This window comes from Macaca fascicularis, chromosome 14 (genome assembly GCF_037993035.2).
Source record: "Macaca fascicularis isolate 582-1 chromosome 14, T2T-MFA8v1.1".
Lineage (NCBI taxonomy): Eukaryota > Metazoa > Chordata > Mammalia > Primates > Cercopithecidae > Macaca > Macaca fascicularis.
This window is the reverse complement of record NC_088388.1, coordinates 117,628,463-117,652,578: the sequence shown is the minus strand read 5'-3', so window position 1 is coordinate 117,652,578 and position 24,116 is coordinate 117,628,463. Positions and strand designations below refer to the sequence as shown.

At 42.5% G+C, this 24,116-nt stretch overlaps 1 protein-coding gene across 3 annotated transcripts in view; it reads left to right on the top strand.

Moving 5' to 3' along the window:
- Positions 1-24,116, top strand: part of DDX6 (DEAD-box helicase 6) — a 47,191-nt gene that overhangs the window by 4,781 nt on the left and 18,294 nt on the right. For all 3 annotated transcript variants that reach the window (XM_045370951.2, XM_005579852.4, XM_074015406.1), the window contains exons 2-6: positions 1,236-1,702; positions 6,847-6,910; positions 8,283-8,387; positions 20,019-20,148; positions 23,143-23,289. In XM_045370951.2, the coding sequence (XP_045226886.1) occupies positions 1,503-1,702; positions 6,847-6,910; positions 8,283-8,387; positions 20,019-20,148; positions 23,143-23,289 (646 nt within the window). In that variant the 5' untranslated portion in view covers positions 1,236-1,502. The remainder of the gene's footprint in view (positions 1-1,235; positions 1,703-6,846; positions 6,911-8,282; positions 8,388-20,018; positions 20,149-23,142; positions 23,290-24,116) is intronic.

The following is a 24,116-nucleotide window of genomic DNA, read 5'->3' as shown; positions in this document are numbered from 1 at the left end:
TGGAGTGCAGTGGCACAATCTTGGCTCACTACAACCTCCGCCTCTTGGGTTCAAGCAGTTCTTTGTAGCTGGAATTACAGGCGCCTGCCACCACGCCTGGCTAATTTTCGTATTTTTGGTAGAGACTGGGTTTCACCGTCTTGGCCAGGCTGATCCTGAACTCCTGACCTCGTGATCTACCCACCTCGGCCTCCCAAAGTGCTGGGATTACAGGCGTGAGCCACCGCTCCTGGCCTAAATTTTGTATTTTTAGTAGAGATGAGGTTTGACTATGTTGTCCATGCTGGTCTCTAACTCCTGACCTCAAGTGTTCACCTGCATTGGCCTCCCAAAGTGCTGGGATTACAGACGTGAGCCACGAACACCCAGCCCATAAAGTTTAATAGTTGAAATTCATAAGGGCACAAAAGTGTTTTTTTTTTTTCCTGGAAGTGTGAAGTTCAAGTCAAAAGCTCACTTAAGTCTATAAAGACTCTCGATTGCCATCAGAAGTAGAAGAAAATTAATGAATTGTCTTGTTTAAGTCGTGTGATACTTCAGTGAGTTGTAATGCAATTAAGTATAATGAATCACTGACTTTTAGAGATGTCAGAGACTTTTAGAGAATTCCTGGGGAGGAAACTGAGCAGATTATAATTTGACAAGTAGTGGTAATTTACTAGTCTCTTTCTACATAATCTTCTCTGGATTGCTTTGAATTAACAGTTTTTTTTTTTTTTTTTTTTTGTTTGTTTGTTTTTGAGACGGAGTCTTGCTTTGTCACCCAGGCTAGAGTGCAGTGGCCGGATCTCAGCTCACTGCAAGCTCCGCCTCCCAGGTTCACGCCATTCTCCTGGCTCAGCCTCCCGCGTAGCTGGGACTACAGGCACCCGCCACCTCGCCCGGCTAGTTTTTTGTATGTTTTAGTAGAGACGGCGTTTCACCATGTTAGCCAGGATGGTCTCGATCTCCTGACCTTGTGATCCGCCCGTCTCCCAAAGTGCTGGGATTACAGGCTTGAGCCACCGCGCCCGGCCTGAATTAACAGTTTTAAATGTTTGAGATTGGCCTCATTGTGTTTTTGAGATAGTTCAAAGTTGTGTCTTTCCTAGCTTGGCTAGTGATTTGGTCTAAGTGTAGCTGTATTATTAATTCTTAAATATAAAAGAGGAGAGTTCTTTCAAAGGGGTTCTTTTAAAAAGGAAACAAAGTTTTTCTGTTGTGTTTGCTAATTTAATTTTGTTTGTTTGTTTCAGATTGACGTGAGTGAATTCAGACATAACTCAAGCTTGTTAGAGGGCTTTTTAAAAATAAAAAGTTGATTCCGTGCAAGGGAGCAAGTTACTGCTGCTTACCGTTCAGAGACTTACAGGTGCTTGCCTGCATTGCAATAAAGGACTCATTTATTGAGCAAGACTTATTTATCTCTTCATTTTGGAGAGCCTAATAAACTGTTATTACAGTTTCTCTACTGACTTTCAAAAGTTTTGAAGTTTGAAAGACACCTTTGCAACTAAAACAGCATGAGCACGGCCAGAACAGAGAACCCTGTTATAATGGGTCTGTCCAGTCAAAATGGTCAGCTGAGAGGCCCTGTGAAACCCACTGGTGGCCCTGGAGGAGGGGGCACACAGACACAGCAACAGATGAACCAGCTGAAAAACACCAACACAATCAATAATGGCACTCAGCAGCAAGCACAGAGTATGACCACCACTATTAAGTAAGTGTTAGAGTAAATTATAATAAACACTTTTGGGGAACCAAGATTTTTGTTACTTTGGTGTTGACTATTAATACTTATGCGTTAATTTAACCATTTTGATTCCAAATAGAGAACAGATGACTTTGTTTTATGGCCAGTAGGTATTTGCAATAGAATAACATTATTTCTGCCATATTTATTCAGCATGTAGTGATCCTAAGGACAGATGATATACACAAATTTTGTATAAATGGTTTTTGGAAACATTTCTGGCTTTCATAATCAGTGTAAAAGTTATTAGCTTAGTTTGTTATAAATGAATAAAATTATTAGTCATCTTGTTTTTGTCTGTATAGTTTATTTAGTGTTGTTGTGACTGCACCTTACCCTAAACAGCACATAAAGCCAACTTTAAGTATTAAATTTAAAGACTCAGTCTGAGTCTTTAGAGTATTTAAAGACTTGCCCAGCCTTCTGAACTCCAAGCATTGTTCACTCAGAAAATTTCCTCGTAACTTTTTTTAGCTTATGGAACTTAGCTTTTTTACTGCAAAAAAAAAAAAAAAGTTGGCTGATTGAGGTGATTCAGGGCTGTAATCCCTGTACTTTGGGGAGGCCAATGTGGGAGGATCACTTGAGTCCAGGATTTTGAGACCAACCTAGGCAACATAACGAGACTCTGTCTCTACCAGAAAAAAATATTTTTTTTGTTTTTCCTTTTACATATAAAACGGGAACTAAGAATTTTGAACTCACAGAACACAGTTCTGAACAGTCTCAGAAACCTTTTGTTAACCTTAAAATTGAAGAGCCTCCTCTTACTAGAGGGTAAGCTGAAAGTATGTAGGCTACTTTTAAAGTGTGTGTTTTAATTAGAGTATTTGAATGGTAACCATCACTGTAAAGATTCAGCTATAGGAAATTAACATTTAAGATTCTTGGCTCCAATTGATGTTTGGCTTTTGTTAAGAACTTGCCATACAGGGCTGGGCGCGGTGGCACGTGCCTGTAATCCCAGCACATTGGGAGGCCGAGGCAGGCAGATCACCTGAGGTTGGGAGTTCAAGATCAGCCTGACAAACATGGAGAAACCCTGTTTCTACTAAAAATCCAAAATTAGCTGGGCGTGGTGGCGCATGCCTATAACGCTACTCGGGAGACTGAGGCAGGAGAATCACTTGAACCTGGGAGGTGGAGGTTGCAGTGAGCTGAGATTGCACTGTTGCACTCCAGCCTGGGCAACAAGAGTGAAACTCTATCTCACAAAAAAAAAAAAAGAAAAAAAAAGGCCAGGTGCAGTAGCTCACGCCCGTAATCCCAGCACTTTGGGAGGCTGAGGCGGGCAGATCACGAGGTCAAGAGTTCGAGGCCAGCCTGACCAACATGGTGAAACCCTGTCTTTACTAAAAATACAAAAATTAGCTGGGTGTGGTGGCATGCACCTGTAATCCCAGCTACTCAGGAGGCTGAGGCAGGAGAATCACTTGAACTCGGGAGGTGGAGGTTGCAGAGAGCCAAGATCGTGCCACTGCACTCCAGCCTGGGCGACAGACTCCGTCTCCAAAAAAGAAAACAAAACTTGCCATGTGAAATAATTTAACCCTGGGAATCTTTATAAGATGTTGACACTGGGTTACTGAACTGAGGTATATGTTTTATTACAACCTAGATCTTTTCACTTCCTACAGAAAAATAGCTTATACAAGCTACCAGACTGTCATATAGTTACTGTATGTGTTTCACTAGGACCTCTAATAACTAATTTTCAACAGAATTGGTTAGGTCACTGGTAGAATTGGTATTAGTGTATATTCCATTATTTTTAAGGTGAATGCTTTAATTGGTATAGAAATGAATACTACTTTGGTTGTAGTTTGTCTTGACAGAATGTAAGTAGGTTAGCAAAATTTAGACTAATTTTAACTGTTTTTTAATAACTTTTTTTTTTTTTTTTTTGAGACAGGGTCTCACTTTGTTGCCCAGGCTGGAGTATGGTGGCACGATCACGGCTCACTGCAGCCTCAGCTTCCCAGGCTCAAGTGACCCTTCTGCCTCAGCCCTACAAATAGTGGGGACTACTGGTTTGTGCCAGTAGCAATGGGGTTTTGTTGTGTTGCCCAGGCTGGTCTGGAACCCTGAGCTCAAGTGATCTGCCCACCTTGACATTTCACAGTACTGGGATTACAGATGTGAGCCACTGCGCCCAGCCTATTTTTAATTTTTTTTTTGAGATGGACTCTCACTCCCTTGCCCAGGCTGGAATGCAGTGGTGTGATCTCGACTCACTGCAACCTCTACCTTCTGGATTCCAGCCATTCTCCTGCCTCAGCCTCCCAAGTAGCTGGGATTACAGGTGTCCACCATCACGCCTGGCTAATATTTGTATTTTTAGTAGAGATGAGATTTCACCATGTTGGCCAGGATACCCTTGAATTCCTGACCTCAGGTGATCTGCCTGCCTCAGCCTCCCAGAGTGCTGGGATTACAGGCATGAGCCACCGCACCTGGCCTATGAGAATAGTTTCTATTTTAAAAATTCTGGGGCTGGGTATGATGGCTCATGCTGTTCATCCCAGCACTTTGGGAGGCTGAGGTGGGAAGATCACTTGAGGCCAGGAGGTTGAGACTAACCTGGGCAACATAGCAAGACCCTGTCTCTACAAATAATAAAGGCCGTGGTGAGCTATGATGGCACCACTGCACTGAAGCCTGGGTGACAGGGCAAGACCCCATCTCAAAAAAATAGTAAATTCTGATTTTGGGACAACAGTGGGTTTTCTTTTCTGGTTTTCCTACAATTAATGGTTTCTTTTCAATTCTGTAAGTTCTTCAGATCTCATTTTCTGTGCCATCTCTTCCATGAAGTCCTCTAGATCCCGTCAAGTGTCTCAGAACGCTTCTAATACTTACCTCTGTCACTTACTTTGTCACTTTAAATAGTTTTTTCATCTCATAAGATTATAAATTTCTGTCCGGGCGCGGTGGCTCAAGCCTGTAATCCCAGCACTTTGGGAGGCTGAGACGGTGGTCAGGAGATCAAGACCATCCTGGCTAACACGGTGAAACCTCGTCTCTACTAAAAAATACAAAAAACTAGCCGGGTGAGATGGCGGGCGCCTGTAGTCCCAGCTACTCAGGAGGCTGAGGCAGGAGAGTGGCGTAAACCCGGGAGGCGGAGCTTGCAGTGAACTGAGATTGGGCCGCTGCACTCCAGCCTGGGCGACAGAGCGAGACTCCGTCTCAAAAAAAAAAAAAAAAGATTATAAATTTCTTGTGTTCAAGCTTTGGATTGTATCTTATGCATTATTATTCACTATTTTGTTGAATTCAACAGTATGTCATACTGACATTTTTTAATCAGAAACTTTGATGATACAGACTTAGATGAAAGGCTTTAGTAGGCTGGGCGCGGTGGCTCACGCCTATAATCCCAGCACTTTGGGAGGCCAAGGCAGGCGGATCACAAGGTCAGGAGTTCGAGACCAGCCTGACCAACATGGTGAAACCCTGTCTCTACTAAAAATACAAAAATTAGCAGGGTGTGGTGGCAGGCTCCTGTAATCCCACCTACTCTGGAGGCTGAGGCTGGAAAATTGCTTAAACCCCAGGAGGTGGAGGTTGCAGTGAGTTGAGATCATGCCACTGCACTCTAGCCTGGGTGACAGAGCAAGACTCCATCTCAGGAAAAAAAAAAAAAAAAAAGGCTTTAGTATAGTAGTCTTGGAATTGGTAGCAAAAAGTTACCAGTGTTAGAGTATTTGCATTATGTAGGACCTAGTTTAAAGTAAGTGGTCTTTTTTTCTATCAGTTGAGCATTTGAAATGTTTTGGGGACTCTGGTTATGTAAGAACAGCTACAGTGAAAACTTTTTCAAAGATGTCACAGTTAAATGCTTTGTCTGCAGATGTTCCCTGATCTTTTTAATTATTAGATGCTTTGAGTATTTATTGCTTGAGGTTTTTACTTGGCCCAAAAGCAAGTTTATTTATGTTCTCCTTGTTTTTATTCTCTTTCATGGTTTCTGGCATTTCCAATAAAAAAAAAGTTTAAGAGATGCTCATTGGCTAATATTCTGCTATTATTTTGCCAGGCACTGTGCTGAGTGCATTACATCAATTATTTGATGTAACTGTTAACCTGTTTTGTTTTGTTTATTGGCATGGAGTCTTGCTGTGTCGCGGGGTGCAGTGGTGTGATATTGGCTTCCCGGTTCAAGCGATTATCCTGCCTCAGCCTCCTGAGTAGCTGGGATTACAGGCGCATGCCACCATGCCTGGCTAATTTTTGTATTTTTAGTAGAAACGGGGTTTCACCATATTGGCCAGGCTACTCTTGAACTCCTGACTTCAGGTGATCCACTTGCCTCGGCCTCCCAAAGTGTTAGGATTACAGGCGTGAGCCACGGCACCCGGCTTACTTATTTTTGAGACAGTCTCCTTCTGTCACTCAGGCTAGAGTGCAGTGTCGTGAGCTTGGCTCACTGCAGTGTCTGCCTCCCAGGTTCAAGTGATTCCCCTGCCTCAGCCTCCCGAGTAGCTGGGGCTACAGATGTGCCCACCATGCCTGGCTAATTTTTGTATTTTTAGTGTAGATGGGGTTTCACCATATTGGGCAGGCCGGTCTCGAACTCCTGACCTCAAGTGATCTGCCTGCCTCGGCTTCCCAAGTGCTGGGATTACCAGTATGAGCCACCATGCCTGGCCTGTTAACCTGTTATAAAAATGAGAATAGCCGGCCATGGTGGTTCACACCTGTAATCCTAGCACTTTAGGAGACCGAAGCAGGCGGATTGCTTGAATCCAGGAGTTCTATAAGAGATATAAAATCTTAACAACTTTTAAATGTTGAAAACTAATTTAAACCAATTTAAATTCAAACACACACTGTGTAGGTCAAACAAAACACCTTTGACAACAGTTATACGGTATACAATATTGCTTAAGACGATGGATGCCTTAATCCCTTCTGTTCTTGATTTTTTTTATCCTCCTGGGATTGTTTCTGTATAAGAACACTTTTTCTAAAGTTGTTTAATTATCTTGTTAGATATATTAAATGGAATATATTAAAACTTACCATGCTTTTAAAAACAATTATAATTGAGATGAATCATCTTGGATGCTATAAATTTTGATACTTCAAATTTACTGTATTCTCTCTAGACCTGGTGATGACTGGAAAAAGACTTTAAAACTCCCTCCAAAGGATCTTAGAATCAAAACTTCGGTAAGTTGGTTGTAAAATACAAGTAGAATAATGGTGGGGAACTAGAAGTGAAGTACAGCTGTCCCTCGGTATCTGGAGGGAATTGGTTTCAGGACCATAACACCGCTGCCACCCTCCTCCTCCAACCCAGTAAGATAGATATTCAGGCTATGTATTCCCGTTTTATGGATGAGAAAACAAAAGTTCGGAGTAGTTAGTTACCTTAGTGTATTGTTTTCAACCAGGGAGAATTTTTGTCCCCCAGGGGGCATTTAGCAATTTGTAGAAACATTTTTGCTTATCAATGGGGGGATGCTAAAGAACAGCCCTTTACAACAAAGAATTTTGTGGCCCAAAATGTCAGTAGTGCTGAGCTTGAGAAATTTGACTTAGCCAAAGATATCTGTAGCTCATGAGTGGTAGAGGTGGGATTTGACTTCATATCTTGTGATTTGCAATTCATGGCATGATATTTGTGTAAAAAAATAACACTATTCCACCAGTCCTTAGAAGACTATGACGAGGGACCCGGCGCAGTGGCTCTTGCCTATATTCCCAGCACTTCGGGAGGGCAAGGCAGGCGGATCACCTGATTTCAGGAGTTCGAGACTAGCTTGGTCAACATGTTGAAACCCTGTCGCTACTAAAAATACAAAAATTAGTCGAGTGTGGTGGCGGGCGCCTGTAGTCCGGCTACTCAGGAGGCTGAGACAGGAGAATCACTTGAAACTGGGAGGCGGAGGTTGCAGTGAGCCAAGATCGCGCCACTGCACTCCAGCCTGAGTGACAGAGCGAGACTCTATCTCTCAAAAAAAAAAAAAAAAAAAAGGCTATGACCAAGTGCCCTTTCCCCAAAACATAGTTTTTTAAATAGCTTTGTGTCAAAGCAGGACAAGTGAATTTTCTTCAGGAAAAGTTGAAATACAGATTAAAACAAGTAATCTGCATGTATTTATATTTAAGATTGGGCAGGTAAAGTACTAAAGTCAGATAAGTTTTCTTTCCTTGTTTTTTTTTTTTTTTTTTTAAATTGAGATAGAGTCTGGCTTTGTCCCCCCAGGCTCTGCAGTGGGTGCGATCGGGGCTCAATGCAACCTGTCTCCTGGGTTCAAGCGATTCTCCTGCCTCAGCCTCCCGAGTAACTGGGACTACAGGCGTGCGCTACCACCCTGGCTAATTTTTTGTATTTTTCATAGAGATGGAGTTTCACCATGTTGGCCACCTGAGGTCTTGAACTTTTGACCTCAGGTGATCTGCCCGCCTTGGCCTCCCAAAGTGCTGGGATTATAGGCATGAGCCACCATGTCCGACCCAGATAAATTTTCCAAAGGACACCAAATTTTCCAAACACTGTTATTTATTCTTTTATTGTTCCTTTTGTTTGTTTGACTAGGATGTGACCTCCACAAAAGGAAATGAGTTTGAAGATTACTGTTTGAAACGGGAGTTACTGATGGGAATTTTTGAAATGGGCTGGGAAAAGCCATCTCCTATTCAGGTATGTTAACCCTTTTTATAACATATATAAGGTTATGTGTCAGCCATTAAACAGTTTTCTTTTTGCTCTGCGGAAGTGGTATAGCGAACTAACATTTTTCTCTCATGTGTACACAGTTTTTCTGAAATATTTAAGGGTAAAGTAGAAAATCATGGTCTTTACAACTCTAAATATTTCAGTGTATATTTCTTAAGAATAGGATATTCTCTTATGTAACCACAATACAGTTACCTTCAATTAACATTGACAAAATACTTCTGTCTCATCTGTCATTCTAATTATTAATGGACCCAAACATGTCCTTTATAGTAGTTTTTTTCTTCTATACAGGATCCAGTCTAGGGTCAGGTATTACTTGTAGTTATGTCTTTTTTAGTCATTAGCGTTTCCCTAGTGTTTTTTCTTCCTTTTATGACATCGACATATGAAAAATACAGCCTACAACCCCTTTCCCCCACCGCTCTTTTTTTTTTTTTTTTTTTTTTTTGAGACAGGGTCTTGCCCTGTTACCCAGGCTGGAGTTCAGTGGCCTAATCTCGGCTCACTGCAGCCTTGACCTCTTGGGCTCTCAAGTGATCCTCCTGCGTTCAGCCGCCTGAGTAGCTGGGACTACAGGCATGTGCCACAACACCCAGCTAATTTTTGTATTTTTTTGTAGGGATGGGGTTTTGCCGTGTTATCCAGGCTGGGTTCGCCATAGTGCTAGGATTACAGACATTAGCCACCATGCCTGGCCTCCTTTTTTTATTAATGGAACATTTCCCATTTTGGGATTTTCTGATATTCGAAAGTAATTGGATTCAAGTTAGGCTTTCTCAGCCTGAATAATGCAGAAATCACATTATGGCCTTCTCAGGGTATCATGTTTGAAGGTGTACATAGTGTCCATTTATTTCTTTTTGGTGATGTTAATTTTGATTACCCTGTCAAGGTGTTGTATGATTTTTCCATTCTATGATTACTGCTCTTTCTCCTCTCCGTTGAGATGAATAAGGAATCTGGGGTGCGTTTTGAGACCATGCAAATACAGTAATACTATTGCCACCCTCCTCCTCCAACCCAGTAAGATAGATATTCAGGCTATGTATTCCCGTTTTATGGATGAGAAAACAAAAGTTCAGAGCAGTTAGTTCTCTTAGCGTGTTGTTTTCAACCAGGGAGAATTTTTGTCCCCCAGGGGACATTTAGCAATTTGTAGAAACATTTTTGATTATCATTAATGGGGGAATGCTAAAGGACAGCCCCTTACAACAAAGAATTTTGTGGCCCAAAATGTCAGTTGTGCTGAGCTTGAGAAACTTAACTTAGCCAAAGATACTTGTAACTCATGAGTGGCAGAGGTGGAATTTGACTTTGTATCTTCAATTCATGGCATGATACTTGTTTAAAAAAATCACAAAATGTCCCCTCTAGTTTTAGCACCTATTGGTGATTCTTGCTTGAGCTCATCTCTGCTCTGATGGGTTATGATGACTTTCCAATTCTAGCCCTCCCTCTGTATTTGCCCCTATAAAGAAGAAACTTCCCTTCCAAAGCCTCATCCATATTTATCTGTTATCAGTGTGGACTTACACTCACCTTTCTTTTTTTTTTTTTCCCTAAAAATATCCTAGATCTGGCCGGTGTAGGCTCTTTCAGGTTGGTTCCTGTGTTTTTATGATGTGTCCCCTTCATTTTTCTTGAGTGCTTTCTTGCTTTTATTTTTTTTTTTTTGAGACGGAGTCTAGCTCTGTCACAGAGGCTAGAGTGCAGTGGCATGATCTCGGCTCACTACAGCCTCCCCATCCTGGGTTCAAGCAGTTGTGTCTCAGCTTCCCCAGCAGCTGAAATTACAGATGTGTGCTACCACACCTAGCTAATTTTTGTATTTTTATTAGAGACAGGGTTTCACCATGTAGGCCAGGCTGGTCTCGAACTCCTGATCTCAAGTGATCGCCAACCTTGGCTTCCTAAAGTGCTGGGATTATAGATGTGAGCCACCGCACCCAGCCCCGTTCTTGCTTTTTGACATAACATGATGGCAGGCTTATCTTATATCTACCTTGGCCCAGCATTGACATCCAAGGATCCTTGATTCTTTTTTTTTTTTTTTTTGAGACGGAGTCTCAGTCTGTCGCCCAGGCTGGAGTGCAGTGGTGTGATCTCGGCTCACTGCAAGCTCCACCCCCCAGGTTCACACCATTAACGTCCCATGTAGCTGGGACTACAGGCGCCTGACTCCGCGCCCAGGTAGTTTTTTTTTTTTTTTTGTAGTTGTAGTAGAGACGGGGTTTCACTGTGTTAGCCAGAATGGTCTCCATCTCCTGACCTCGTGATCCGCCCGTCTCAGCCTCCCAAAGTGCTAGGATTACAGGCGTGAGCCACAGCGCCCGGCCTCCTTGATTCTTTTTAGTGTGGAGTAGTATTAGGGACCAAGACCCAGGCATTAGGTACCCTGTTTGCTACTTGGTTCTTTCAGTGGAAAGAGCAAGGAAATAAATGCATGTATATACACATATCCACACACACATACACATAAATATACATGTACATATAAACATGCATTATACTATAGGCCAGTTTGATAAATGATGACAACAGACATACTTAAATTGATGAAATGATTGAATTCAGGCTGTGCTAAGGACAAACCCTGTCACTGAGTACTTTTTCATTGAGCCAACATGTATTGGCTCAAAAAATGTGTTGAGTGACCTGTAAAGTGACCTTGGGAATTCTGTGATGAATAAAACAGATATATGGTTCCTGTCTTACAGTTTGGAAAGGACAGCTAATTGTACAAATAATTCACTGTAATATGATAGGTACCTTTCTGAATTGGCATATGAATGTAGTCATTAGAGGAAGATGGGACAACCTGGAAGAATTGAGCCATGTTCGAAACAGAGAATGCTGGGTAGTGATTACCCAGAGTGAGTGTGCTATTGGCTGGATAAAGTATTAAGACAAGGATATGCATCATCACAGCGGTAGTTTGGGTGTAGGTATTAGAAATGCCTAGGAATTGGCCGGGCGCGGTGGCTCAAGCCTGTAATACCAGCACTTTGGGAGGCCGAGACGGGCGGATCACAAGGTCAGGAGATCGAGACCATCCTGGCTAACACGGTGAAACCCCATCTCTACTAAAAAATACAAAAATCTAGCCGGGCGAAGTGGCGGGCGCCTGTGGTCCCAGCTACTCGGGAGGCTGAGGCAGGAGAATGGCATAAACCCAGGAGGCGGAGCTTGCAGTGAGCTGAGATCCGGCCACTGCACTCCAGCCTGGGCGACAGAGCCAGACTCAGTCTCAAAAAAAAAAAAAAAGAAAGAAATACCTAGGAATCTACTATGATGTAGGTCATGTTAATCCATTTTATCTACACGGAAGTCTTTTTTTTTTGGAGACAGAGTCTTACTCTGTTGCCAGGCTGGAGTGCAGTGGCACGATGTCGGCTCACTGCAACCTCCGCCTCCCGGGTTCAAGTGATTCCCCTGCCTCAGCCTCCCGAGTAGCTGGGACTACAGATGTGTGCCACCGCACCCGGCTAATTGTTTGTGTTTTAGTAGAGACGGGGTTTCACCATGTTAGCCAGGATGGTCTCCATCTCTTGACCTTGTGATCCGCCTGCCTCAGCCTCCCAAAGTGTTGGGATTACAGGTGTGAGCCACCGCGCCTGGCCCACTGAAGTCTTTTTTTTGTTTTTGGAGACGGAGTCTCGCTCTGTTGCCCAGGCTGGAGTGCAGTGGCCGGATCTCAGCTCACTGCAAGCTCCGCCTCCCGGGTTTACGCCATTCTCCTGCCTCAGCCTCCCGAGTAGCTGGGACTACAGGCGCCCGCCACCGCGCCCGGCTAGTTTTTTTGTATTTTTTTTTTTAGTAGAGATGGGGTTTCACCGTGTTAGCCAGGATGGTCTCGATCTCCTGACCTCGTGATCCGCCCGTCTCGGCCTCCCAAAGTGCTGGGATTACAGGCTTGAGCCACCGCGCCCGGCCACTGAAGTCTTATGAGAGTTCTTCTACAGTAGGAACTGCATCATTCAGCTTTTATTTCTAGTACTTAGCATAGTGCCTGTGCTTATTTAGCATGCTTTAATGAAACTTAGGTAACTCATGTCTGCAGGTGAACATGGTGTAGGGAACTGCCCAGGTTGAATCCCAGCTCTGCTCCTTCATAAATTGGTTATTTGGGAGCTGTAAGTCTTGGACTCCTGACCTATATAATTGAGATAATAGTATAATACCATAGGGTTGTTGTAAAGATTAAATGAGATAGTTCATGTGCTTAGTATAATGCCTAGTACATGATAAATGCCCAAAAAATGTTATGGGTTATTTTATATAATGGTTTCAAAAAAGGAAATTAGTTAATTTAGGAGACGTAATTGTTTTAAATTTGTTTTAAAGAGACGGAGTCTTACTGAGTTTCCTGGGCTGGAGTGCGGTGTCACGATCCTAGCTCACTGCAGCCTCAAACTCCTGGGCTCGCATGATACTCCTGCTCCAGCCTCCTGAGTAAGGATGATAGTGGAGTACCATCACACCTGGCTTCTTTTCTTTTCTTCTTTTCTTTTTTTTTTTTTTTTTGGTAGAGTCAAGGTTTTGCCATGTTGACCAGGCTGGTCTTGACCTCCTTGGCTCAAGCAGTCCTCCTGCCTTGGCTTCCCAACGTGCTAGAATTATAGGTGTGAGCCACTGCACTTAGCCCAGTCCTCATTCTTTTTTTTTTTTTTTTTTTTTTTTTTTTTTTGAGACGGAGTCTCGCTCTGTCGCCCAGGCTGGAGTGCACTGGCCGGATCTCAGCTCACTGCAAGCTCCGCCTCCCGGGTTTACGCCATTCTCCTGCCTCAGCCTCCCGAGTAGCTGGGACTACAGGCGCCCACCACCTCGCCCGGCTAAGTTTTTGTATTTTTTTTAGTAGAGACGGGGTTTCACCGTGTCAGCCAGGATGGTCTCGATCTCCTGACCTCGTGATCCGCCCGTCTCGGCCTCCCAAAGTGCTGGGATTACAGGCTTGAGCCACCGCGCCCGACTCCTATTTCTTACCTTGTATTAAAATTTAAAATTAACTTTGTTACTAGTACTCTCAGTGTTGGTATAGCATAACAATTAACTCTTCAGCCACTTAACCAGTCTGACATCTAGCTTTTTCTGTAAAGTAGAAATAAGTACTCTCTCACGGGATTTTTATTGTGAAGATCAAATGTAGGGTATAACCAAAGTATTTTGAAATAGCAAGGTATCGTATGAGTATATTGTTTTAGATACTCAAGGCCACCAATTGTATTGCCTTTTTCTTTCCTATTGTTTTGTCCTGGGGATCCATGGAAAGCACAAGATTATCTGTTTCTTAGAGTCATTCAGAGTAACAAGTCACAAATATTAGGATTTTAGAACCGAAACAAAATCTACAGATCCCCTAGTAAAAAAAAAAATTTTTATTTTTATTTTCGTAGGTTTTTGGGGAACAGGTGGTGCTTGGTTACATGAGTAAATTCTTTTGTTTTTGTTTTTGAGATAGAGTTTCGCTCTGTCGCCCAGGCTGGAGTGCAATGGTGTGCTCTTGGCTCACTGCAACCTCTGCCTCCCGGGTTCAAGCAATTCTCATGCCTCAGCCTCCCAAGTTACTGGGATTACAGGTGCGCACCAGCCTATCAGGCTAATTTTTGTATTTCTAGTGGAGACGGGGTTTCACCATGTTGTCCAGGTTGGTCTTGAACTCCTGACCTCAGGTGATCCACTCTTCTCGGCCTCCCAAAGTACTGGAATTACAGGCATGAGCCACCACGCCTGGCCAAGTACATTCTTTAGTTGCGATTTCTGAGATTTGGGTGCACCCATCCCCCCCCTGGTAAAATATAACCTCATGGCAGGCTGTCTTCTAGTATTCTTTCCATTATCTACCTTCTCTCTCTCTCTCTTTTTTTTTTTGTCATCCCTCCCCCGTGCCTAAAAGCATGTCTTCTATCATGCTTGGTTTTACAGTTTCATCCAGGCATTTTTTCCCCCTAAATATTAAAGCTGCTTTGATTAGTTGGGTGAGTCTTCTGCATTTGAATGGAATTCAAATGCAGAGGTGGAATTTTTTTGAGGTGGAATTCAGTTGCAGTTTGGCTGTGAGATTATTGGAGAATTGACTGGGTGCAGTGGCTCACACCTGTAATCCCAGCACTTTGGGAAGCCAAAGTGGGTGGATTGCTTGAGCCCAGGGGTTCAAAACCAGCCTGAGTAACATGGCAAAACCCTGACTGTACAAAAATTAGCTGGGCATGGTGGACATGTAGTCTTAGCTGTTCAGGAGGTTGAGGCTGCAGGTGAACCAGGATTGTGCCACTGCACTCCATCCTGGGCAACAGAGCAAGACCTTGTCTCACAAAAAAAAAAAAAAAAAAAAAAAAGTTGGAGAATTAGGCACTTAAAATTATATGCTCTCAAAAGAGCTTTTACATTGATAGCCTGGAACCAGATATACTACAGATTGCTCCCACACATATTTCTTTGATAGAGCCATCTGTGACCAGTTCTAGGTATGGATGCTGTGGCCAGTAGAATAACTGCCATTCTAAAGGTGTAGCTTTATAGGAACATAGACTTCTTTGGAAGGCCTAAGAATATACTGTATTTGTCTGCTTAGCATTATTTGAAAGGTTATATTAACTTTGAGATTATGATTGAGAAAGATGGCCTCTCTTGTTGCTTCCAAATCCTGGGCACACCTCTAGAACACTTTTTCGAAAATCTAAGAAGGTGAAGAAATGAGTAGTTCATTATTGAGGGAAACATGGAAGCTCCTTACTGTTGGCAACAAAATTTTGTGCCAGGTCAACTAAGGTCTAATAAGGATTAATAGTTTACTATTTATAGTTAGGAATTATAGCATTCTGAATCCTGTAATAAGTCATTCCTCCTGTTCACAATGTGTTTATTTTGATTAAAAAATTAATTCCTAAAAACTCAGTTTTTTTGGTTGTTTTTTGTGGTGGTTTTTGTGTGTGCGTTCTGTTTTGTTTTATTTTTGGGTGGGGTCGGGGAGACAGAGTCTCTCTTTGTCACACTGACTGGTCTTGAACTCCTGGCCTCAAGCAGTTCTGCCTCAGCCTTCCAGAGTGTTGAGATTACAGGCGTGAGCCACCATCTGCAGTGTAAATTAGAGATATTATTAGAAATTACTATCTCCCCTTTTTTTTCCTGGTAAGCAGCGAACATCTGTAACAATCACTGCTACCTCCTCTGCAGTACCCATAGGGTTTTTTTTCCTCTTGGAAATTAAGGTTTGGAAAATAAGAGGAAGCAGTCAGTGTAAATGCAGCTAGTTGGGCAATGTCGAGCTTTTGTTGGTACCACACTTTTGTAAAATGCCTCTCAATACTAGGAAATTGGAAAGTATACCATTAATTATAGGTATCAGAAACCAACTTGATCTAACTTAAGCAAAAGGAAATTTATTGGAAAAAGAACAGGAATTCACAAGATTGAGAAGACTAGAGAAACATACTTGGAAATGACTGAGAACTGAGATAGCTCCGAAGGACTTAGGAAGCTGTAATGGATGCACTGTAACATTTAGATTCTTAGGAGGCAACATTCCCCTGGCCTAGTGTGGGCTATGTGTCTACCACTTGGCTTAGAAAATTGGTGAGGCTTGGTCTGTTGGGACAGGGGAGAGCAGGGCGTATGTAATTCCTTAGAAGGAAATTGGAGTATTACTTAGCAAAGGGATACTGGAGAACCAATACACAACAAATACTCTTCAGTCAGTATCTAAATGGTACAGTGAGTGTGAACTTGGAGACCTAAGGTGGTAGATGTCAGCCCTAAGCTTGTGGGGTTGATTTTTTTGGGGTAATAGCTCTATTGAGATATAAACAACAAATCACACATCAAAAGTATAAAATTTAATGCTTTTTAGTGCATTTAGAGTTGTGCAACCATTACCACAATAAATTTTAGAACATTTTGATCAGTCCCACAAAAGAAACCCTTTTAGCAGTCACACCTCATTTTCTCCCACTCCTAGTATACTTTCTGTCATTCTAGCTTCGCCTAGTCTAGACATGTGATATAAATGGAATCCTATAGTATGTGATTTTTTTGTAACTGGCTTCTTTGACTTTTTTTGTGACTGGCTTCTTTGACTTAGCATAATGTTTTCGGAGTTCATCTGTGTTGTAGCATGTATCAATATTCCATTCCTTTTTGCTGAATGGTATTTTATTGTATGGCTTGACTACTGATTTATCCACTCATCAGTTGGTAGATATTTGGGGTGGTTTTCCAAGGACTGAGGAGTTAATGTGCTATTTTATGAAAATCTAGGAAGTAGGAAGGGGATTTAATGATCTCAACTGCTATCCATTTGAAAAACCTAACTTGTGATTTTTAAATAAAATAGCAGGCTGCCTTCCCCGCTATTTTTAAAATAGAAACTGCCCCTGCTTTTAACCTTATGAAGTTTTATTTATGAATAAAGTTTGTACTGTTGTTAAAAAAAAATACATAGAAGGAACTGACTATTAAGGATAATGCTGCTGTGAAAATTCAGGTGCAGGTTTTTGTGTGGAGATATTTTTATTTCTCTTCACTGTATACCTAGAATTGCTAGTTCATATGGTAACTCTGTTTAACCTTTTGAGGAACTGCAAGACTGGTTTCCTTGCATGACTATACGTTCCCACTAGCAGTGTATGAGAGTTCCATTTTCTCCACCTTCTTGCCTACATGTTATGTGCAGATCTACATTCAAGTACTGGCTAAAGCATTTCTTGCTTTGTGATCTTGGGCAGACTAATCCTGTGAAGACAACAATATTTTATTCTCGTGTGTCTGTGTGTCTGTGTGTGTGTGTGTGTGTGTGTGTGTCTGTGTCTGTGTGTCTGTGTGTCTGTGTGTTGGAGTCTTGCTCCATTGCCCAGGCTGGAGTGCAGTGGCGCGATCTTGGCTCACTGCAGCCTCCTCCTCCTGGGCTCAAGCGATTCTCCTGCCTCAGGCTCCCAAGTAGCTGGGACTCCAGGTGCGCGCCATGACAATTTTTGTATTTTTAGCAGAGGCGAGGTTTCACCATGTTGACCAGGCTGGTCTCAAACTCCTCAGGTGATCCACCTACCTCAGCCTCCCAAAGTGCTGGGATTACAGGCATGAGCCATCTCGCCCGGCCAACAACATTTTCACAGTTGTTCTGGCAGCTGTGTTGTTTTGACCATATAGAACCCATTTATATCCTGTGATTGGAGCTCTAGGTAGAAGAGTGTTGTGGGAGATGGAAGTCGTCCTGCTTATTATTTAGTCATTTCTAGCAATAGCGGCTTTAAAGGGCTAAAGCTGTTTTTTGTTTTTTTTGGTTTTTTTTTTTTTTTTGGTCATTAACCCAGGCATAGAAGGGAGAAATGTCAGTGACTGTGAATTTGATTCCTAGTGTCTTAGTTTTAGAAATTAAAAATTCAGGCCAGACACGGTGGCTCATGTGTGTAATCCGAACACTTTGGGAGGCCAAGGTCGGTGGATCATCTGAGGTCAGGAGTTCAAGACCAGCCTGACCAACATGGTGAAATACCCTGTCTCTACTAAAAATACAAGAATTAGCTGGGCGTGGTGGTGCATGCTTTTAGTCTAAGCTGCTCAGGAGGCTGAGGCAGGAGAGTCACTTGAACCAGGAGGCGAAGGTTACAGTGAGCCAAGATCGCGCCATTGTACTCCAGCCTGAGTGACAAGAATGAAACCCTGTCTCAAAAAATAAAGAAAAACATTTAAAATTCCACATCATGGCCAGGCGCAGTGGTTCACGCCTGTAATCCCAGCACTTTGGAAGGCCGAGGTGGGCGGATCACGAGGTCAGGAGAAGACTATCCTGGCTAACATGGTGAAACCCCGTCTCTACTAAAAATACCAAAAAAATTAGCTGGGTGTGGTGGCGGGCGCCTGTAGTCCCAGCTACTCAGGAGGCTGAGGCAGGAGAATGGCGTGAACCCGGGTGGCCAAGCTTGCAGTGAGCCAAGATTGCACCACTGCACTCCAGCCTGGGTGACAGAGCGAGACTCCATCTCAAAAAAGAAAAAAAGCCGGGCGCGGTGGCTCACGCCTGTAATCCCAGCACTTTGGGAGGCCGAGGCGGGCGGATCACAAGGTCAGGAGATCGAGACCACGGTGAAACCCCGTCTCTACTAAAAATACAAAAAATTAGCCGGGCGCGGTTGTGGGCGCCTGTAGTCCCAGCTACTCGGGAGGCTGAGGCAGGAGAATGGCGTGAACCCGGGAGGCGGAGCTTGCAGTGAGCCGAGATCGCGCCACTGCACTCCAGCCTGGGCGACAGAGCTAGACTCCGTCTCAAAAAAAAAAAAAAAAGAAAAAAGAAAAAAAAATTCACATCATTTCCTTTTAACAGTTTTAACAACTAATTGAGCTTTTTCGTTGTTGTTTGTTTTGTTTTTGTAGAGAAGGGGTTCTTGCCATGTTGCCCAGGCTGTTCTTGAACTCCTGACCTCTCTTTATTTATGTCTATTTATTTTTCAGTAACTTTTGAGAATCCTTTGCTGTTTGAGAAATTTAAGTTAATATGAACTATTGTTATCATTTGCAAAATACGTAAGAAAGTAAGCCAAATATTAAAATGAGAGGTCACCTTTAGTAATGTGACCGTATTTGAGATAACTGCAATAGAATTGAACCCTCAATAGAGAGCACATTTCAGAACAGAGAAGTAGGCTGTGAGACAGACATTGGAGATTTACTTATTATATAAATAAATGACAAGTAGGACCTGAGATTAAGCTTTCCCAGCCTATTTGTGTTTTGTTGCAGGGATGAGGTGTCCAAGCTACAGTTTTTCACTGGTCAAATTGGTTTGCTAGTCAAAATATATATAGTCTTACCTTGGAATTGTTTTTGCTTTTTCCTTTAAAAATTTTTGTAGAGATGGGGTCTCACCATCTTGCCTAGGCTGGTCTCAAACTCCTGGGCTCAAGTGATCCTTTTGCTTTGGTCTCCCGTAATGGTGGGATTACAGATGTGAGCCACTGTGTCTAGCTTTTTTTTTTTTGGAGACAAGATCTCTTTCATGGTGGAGTACAGTGGTGCAATCATGGCTCACTTCACCCTTGACCTCCTGGCTCAGCCTCTCAAGGGTTACAGACACCTACCACCACACCCAGCTAATTTCTGTAATTTTTGTAGAGTTGGGGTTTTTTCATGTTGCCCAATTGCCCAGGCTGGTGTTGAACTCCTGGGCTCAAGCCATCCCCCACTTCTGCCTCCCAGTGTGCTGGGATTACAGGCATGAGCTGCTGTGCCTGGCCATTTTTCCAATTTTTGTTTGAAGGAGGCTTTGCTTTTGTTTTGTCTGTATTTTCAAGTGCTATTTATGGGTCAGCCTGAGTTCCTCCACTTTCTTTGTTGTTTTCTTGAGACACACACATAACACAGTTTTTATGACATTGGGTTACAATTTAAAATTCTGTGAGCAGTTCTAGTAAATACTGGTTTATAATGATGTTGATGTTGACTGGTCCTGCTGATTTACTTGGATCTCTGCTATTCATGTAGAATTCAAATGTAGGATACTTAAAACAATACCGAAAAGAGGTATCCTTCAGTGTATTTCAGAGAGGAATTTGCTTGTGTACTAAATTCACAAGTAATTTTGTATTGTCTTATCTCTTTTAGGAGGAGAGCATTCCCATTGCTTTATCTGGTAGGGATATCTTAGCTAGAGCAAAAAATGGAACAGGCAAGAGCGGTGCCTACCTCATTCCCTTACTTGAACGGCTAGACCTGAAGAAGGACAATATACAAGGTTAGTTGAACAAAAGTTTGTTTTTAAACTAAAAATGGGAGTTTCAGCCTTGGAGCTATGTGTAGAAGATACTACGCCTTTTTTTTTTGTCAGAATTTACATTATCTAAAATCTGTATTCTTTCTTTTCAGATTTTTTTTTAGCCTGATGATGGTCTTTTAAAAATGATTCCCAGCTTTTTAGAGATTTCTAGTTTTAAGAGTGTTTTTATATGATACACAGTTTTGACAGCATTCCAGTGAGACAGGAAAAATAAGTATTAGTGCCCTATAGGTAGGAAAGCTGAGGCTGGGCACAGGGCCTCACAGCCTGTAATCCCAGCACTTTGGGAGGTCAAAGTGGGTGGGTCACCTGAGGCCAGATACTTAAGACCAGCTTAGCCAACATTGCAAAACGCTGTCTCTACTAAAAATACAAAAATTAGCTGGATGTGGTGGCACACACCTGTAATTCCAGCTACTCGGAAGTCTGAGTCACGAGAGTCACTTGAACCCAGGAGGTGGAGGTTGCAGTGAGCCAAGATTGTGCCACTGTACTCCAGCCTGGGTGACAGAGTGAGACTCTTAACTCAAAAAAAAAAAGACAGCTGAGAATTCTGAGAGGTTAAATTAGTTGACATTGCTACTTATAAACTATGGAACTATTTCTTGTGGCAGATGAGTGTTAGCAGAATTCCTTGTAGAAACATGAACTTCTGTTTAAAGTCTGTGGGTTCTGAGATTTTAAGAGCCTCGGCAGTGGGAATAAACAATTTTCATAGTTATATTCAGTGTAAGTTAATGGAATTAAGATTTCACCTCTGAAACTACATTTTTAGCTTTCTTAATCTGTAATTACCGTTTCTTCCCACTTTTCTTTTTTTTTTTTTTTTTTTTTTTGAGACGGAGTCTCGTTCTGTCACCCAGGCTGGAGTGCAGTGGCCAGATCTCAGCTCACTGCAAGCTCCGCCTCCCGGGTTCACGCCATTCTCCGGCCTCAGCTTCCCGAGTAGCTGGGACTACAGGCGCCCGCCACCTCGCCCGGCTAGTTTTTTTTGTATTTCTTAATAGAGACGGGGTTTCACCATGTTAGCCAGGATGGTCTCGATCTCCTGACCTCGTGATCCGCCCGTCTCAGCCTCCCAAAGTGCTGGGATTACAGGCTTGAGCCACCGTGCCCGGCCCCCACTTTTCATATGATATAAATAGAACCTAGAGAGCAGGAGTTTCCTACTTAGGTATTTTACACTGGTGAATCTGACTCAAATGTAGTTGGGGCTCTTAGAAATATTAAGTTAATAAACTTTGAGCTAATAGTTGCCAACTCAACATGCTAAAAGTTTGTAATTAAGAAAGGGTATTGGCTGGGTGTGGTGCCTCATGCCTGTAATCCCAGCACTTCTGGAGGCTGAGGTGGGCAGGTCACCTGAGGTCAGGAGTTTAAGACCAGCCTGGCTAACGTGGTGAAACCCTATCTCTACTAAAAACACAAAAATTAGCTGGGTGTGGTGGCAAGTGCCTGTAGTCCCAGCTACTCAGGAGGCTGAGGCAGGAGAATTGCTTGAACCTCGGAGGTGGAGGTTGCAGTGAGCCAAGATCATGCTACTGCATTCCAGCCTGGGCAACAGAGCGAGACTCTGTCTCAAAACAAAAAAAGAAGCAGCAGCAGCAGAAGGCCGGGTGCAGTGACTCACACCTGTAATCCCAGCACTTGGGGAGGCCGAGGCAGGAGAATCGCTTGAGGTGAGGAGTTTGAGACCAGCAGGGCCAACATGGTAAAACCCTGTCTCCACTAAAAATACAAAAAATTAGCTGGGTGTGGTGGCGGACGCCTGTAATCAATCCCAGTTACTCAGGAGGCTTAGGCAGGAGAATCGCTTGAACCTGGGAGGCGGAGGTTGCAGTGAGCTGAGATGGCGCCACTGCACTCCAGCCTGGACAATAGAACAAGACTCCATCTCAAAAGAAAAAGAAGAGTGTAATATTTATGTGATAGTATTGCTGAGGGAAAGTCTAAATCTGGGACACTATAATAAGTTCTCTTTTTGTAAAGAGATTTGTCCATTTGAGTTTTCATAATGTCCTGTGAGTCTTGTGATGATTCAACTTTTAGTTTTTTTGATTTTTTTAGTAGAGATGGGGTCTTGTTACGTTGCCCAGGCTGGTCTCAAACTCCTGAGCTCAAATGATCCTCCCGTCTCAGCCTCCAAAACTGCTGGGATTCCAGGTGTGAGTTACTCACTGTGCTACCCAGCCCAATTTTTTAATACATCTCGGTGTCTAGATTATAAGGGCAGTGTTTCCTTTTCTTTTCTTTTCTTTTTTTTCTTTTTTTTTTTTTTTTTTTTTTTTGAGTTTTGCTCTTGTTGCCCAGACTGGAGTGCAATGGTGCGATCTCGGCTCACTGCAACCTCTGCCTCCTGGGTTCACGATTCTCCTGCCTCACCTCCCTAGTAGCTGGGATTACAGGCATGTACCATCACGCCTGGCTGATTTTGTAGTTTTAGTGGAGATAGGGTCAGGCTGTTCTCAAACTCCAGACCTCAGGTGATCCACCCACCTTGGGTGGATCCCAGCACTCCCAAAGTGCTGGCATTATAGGTGTGAGCCACCGCATCTGGCCGCCTTTTTTTTTTTTTGAAGCTGAGTCTCATTCTGTCGCCCAGGCTGGAGTGCAGTGGCGTGATCTTTGCTCACTGCAACCTCCGCCTCCAGGGTTCAAGTGATTCTCCTGCTTCAGCCTCCTGAGTAGGTGGTATTACAGCTGCGTGCCACCAAGCCTGGATAATTTTTGTATTTTTAGTAGAGGTGGGGTTTCACCGTGTTGGTCAGGCTGCTCTCAAACTCCTCGTGATCTGTCCACCTTGGCCTCCCAGAGTGCTGGGATTACAGGCTTGAGCCACTGCATCATAAGGGGCAGTATTTCTGTAGCTTCTTGAATTTTGTAAATATAATGTATAGTATGTTCTCCCACCTCACCCCATATTTTCTCATATGTTCCTTGATGTTGTTTCAGCAATGGTGATTGTTCCCACTAGAGAACTTGCTCTACAGGTCAGTCAAATTTGCATCCAGGTCAGCAAACACATGGGAGGGGCCAAAGTGATGGCAACCACAGGAGGAACCAATTTACGAGATGACATAATGAGGCTTGATGATACAGGTAAGAAATGATTACTAAAAGGTAGTGTAGCTCTCTGTAATTTTAGTCTCAAGTGTTTCAGTAAATTATTAAAAATTATTTTTAAGAATTAAGGAACAGAAATCCTGCAGTAAAAAAAGGAAATGACCATTGCATTCAAGAGAAAAAAACAGATTGACGGTAATTGAAAGCAATATTTGACTTTATTACTAATTCTAAAACAGCAAGTTTATAGTAATTTTACCTGTTTAATTGGTAAAGCTAAAAGTAGTAGTAGACATTAATGTGAGTTTGTGGAGAAATAGGCTATGTTGTAAACGTGGGGGTGTCAACTTATCTCTATCATGAGCAATTTGGCAGTCTTATTTTAAAATTATAAATTATATTTTTAAGAATCTTTCCTGAAGAAAAAAGTTGGGTAAATGTAGGGCTGTATGTACAAAGTTGTTTACTATGGGGTGGTTTGTCGTGCCAAAAAATTGGACCAACTTAGAAGGAGATTGGCTAAATAAATACATTATAGTCTGAATAGTATTCTACATAGTCATTAAGGAGTGAAGTTGATCTGTATTCATTTTCATTAAGATTTTCATGATACATTGCTGAGTGGAAAAAGGTAACAAAACAGCAAGAATGAGATCACTCATAAAATTATATCTAAAATTTTAGTTAGAATACTATATATAATTATGTGATATATTCTTTGTATTGCATAGGTTTTTTAAAAATTGTTATCTTGTTTGATCCTTTTAACAATACTCGGTTCACTGTTCCAGATTAGAGGCATTGCTTTTATGTCAGAAGTCTGGTGTGCCTTCTGTTATTAATTGGGAATTACCCTAAGACAA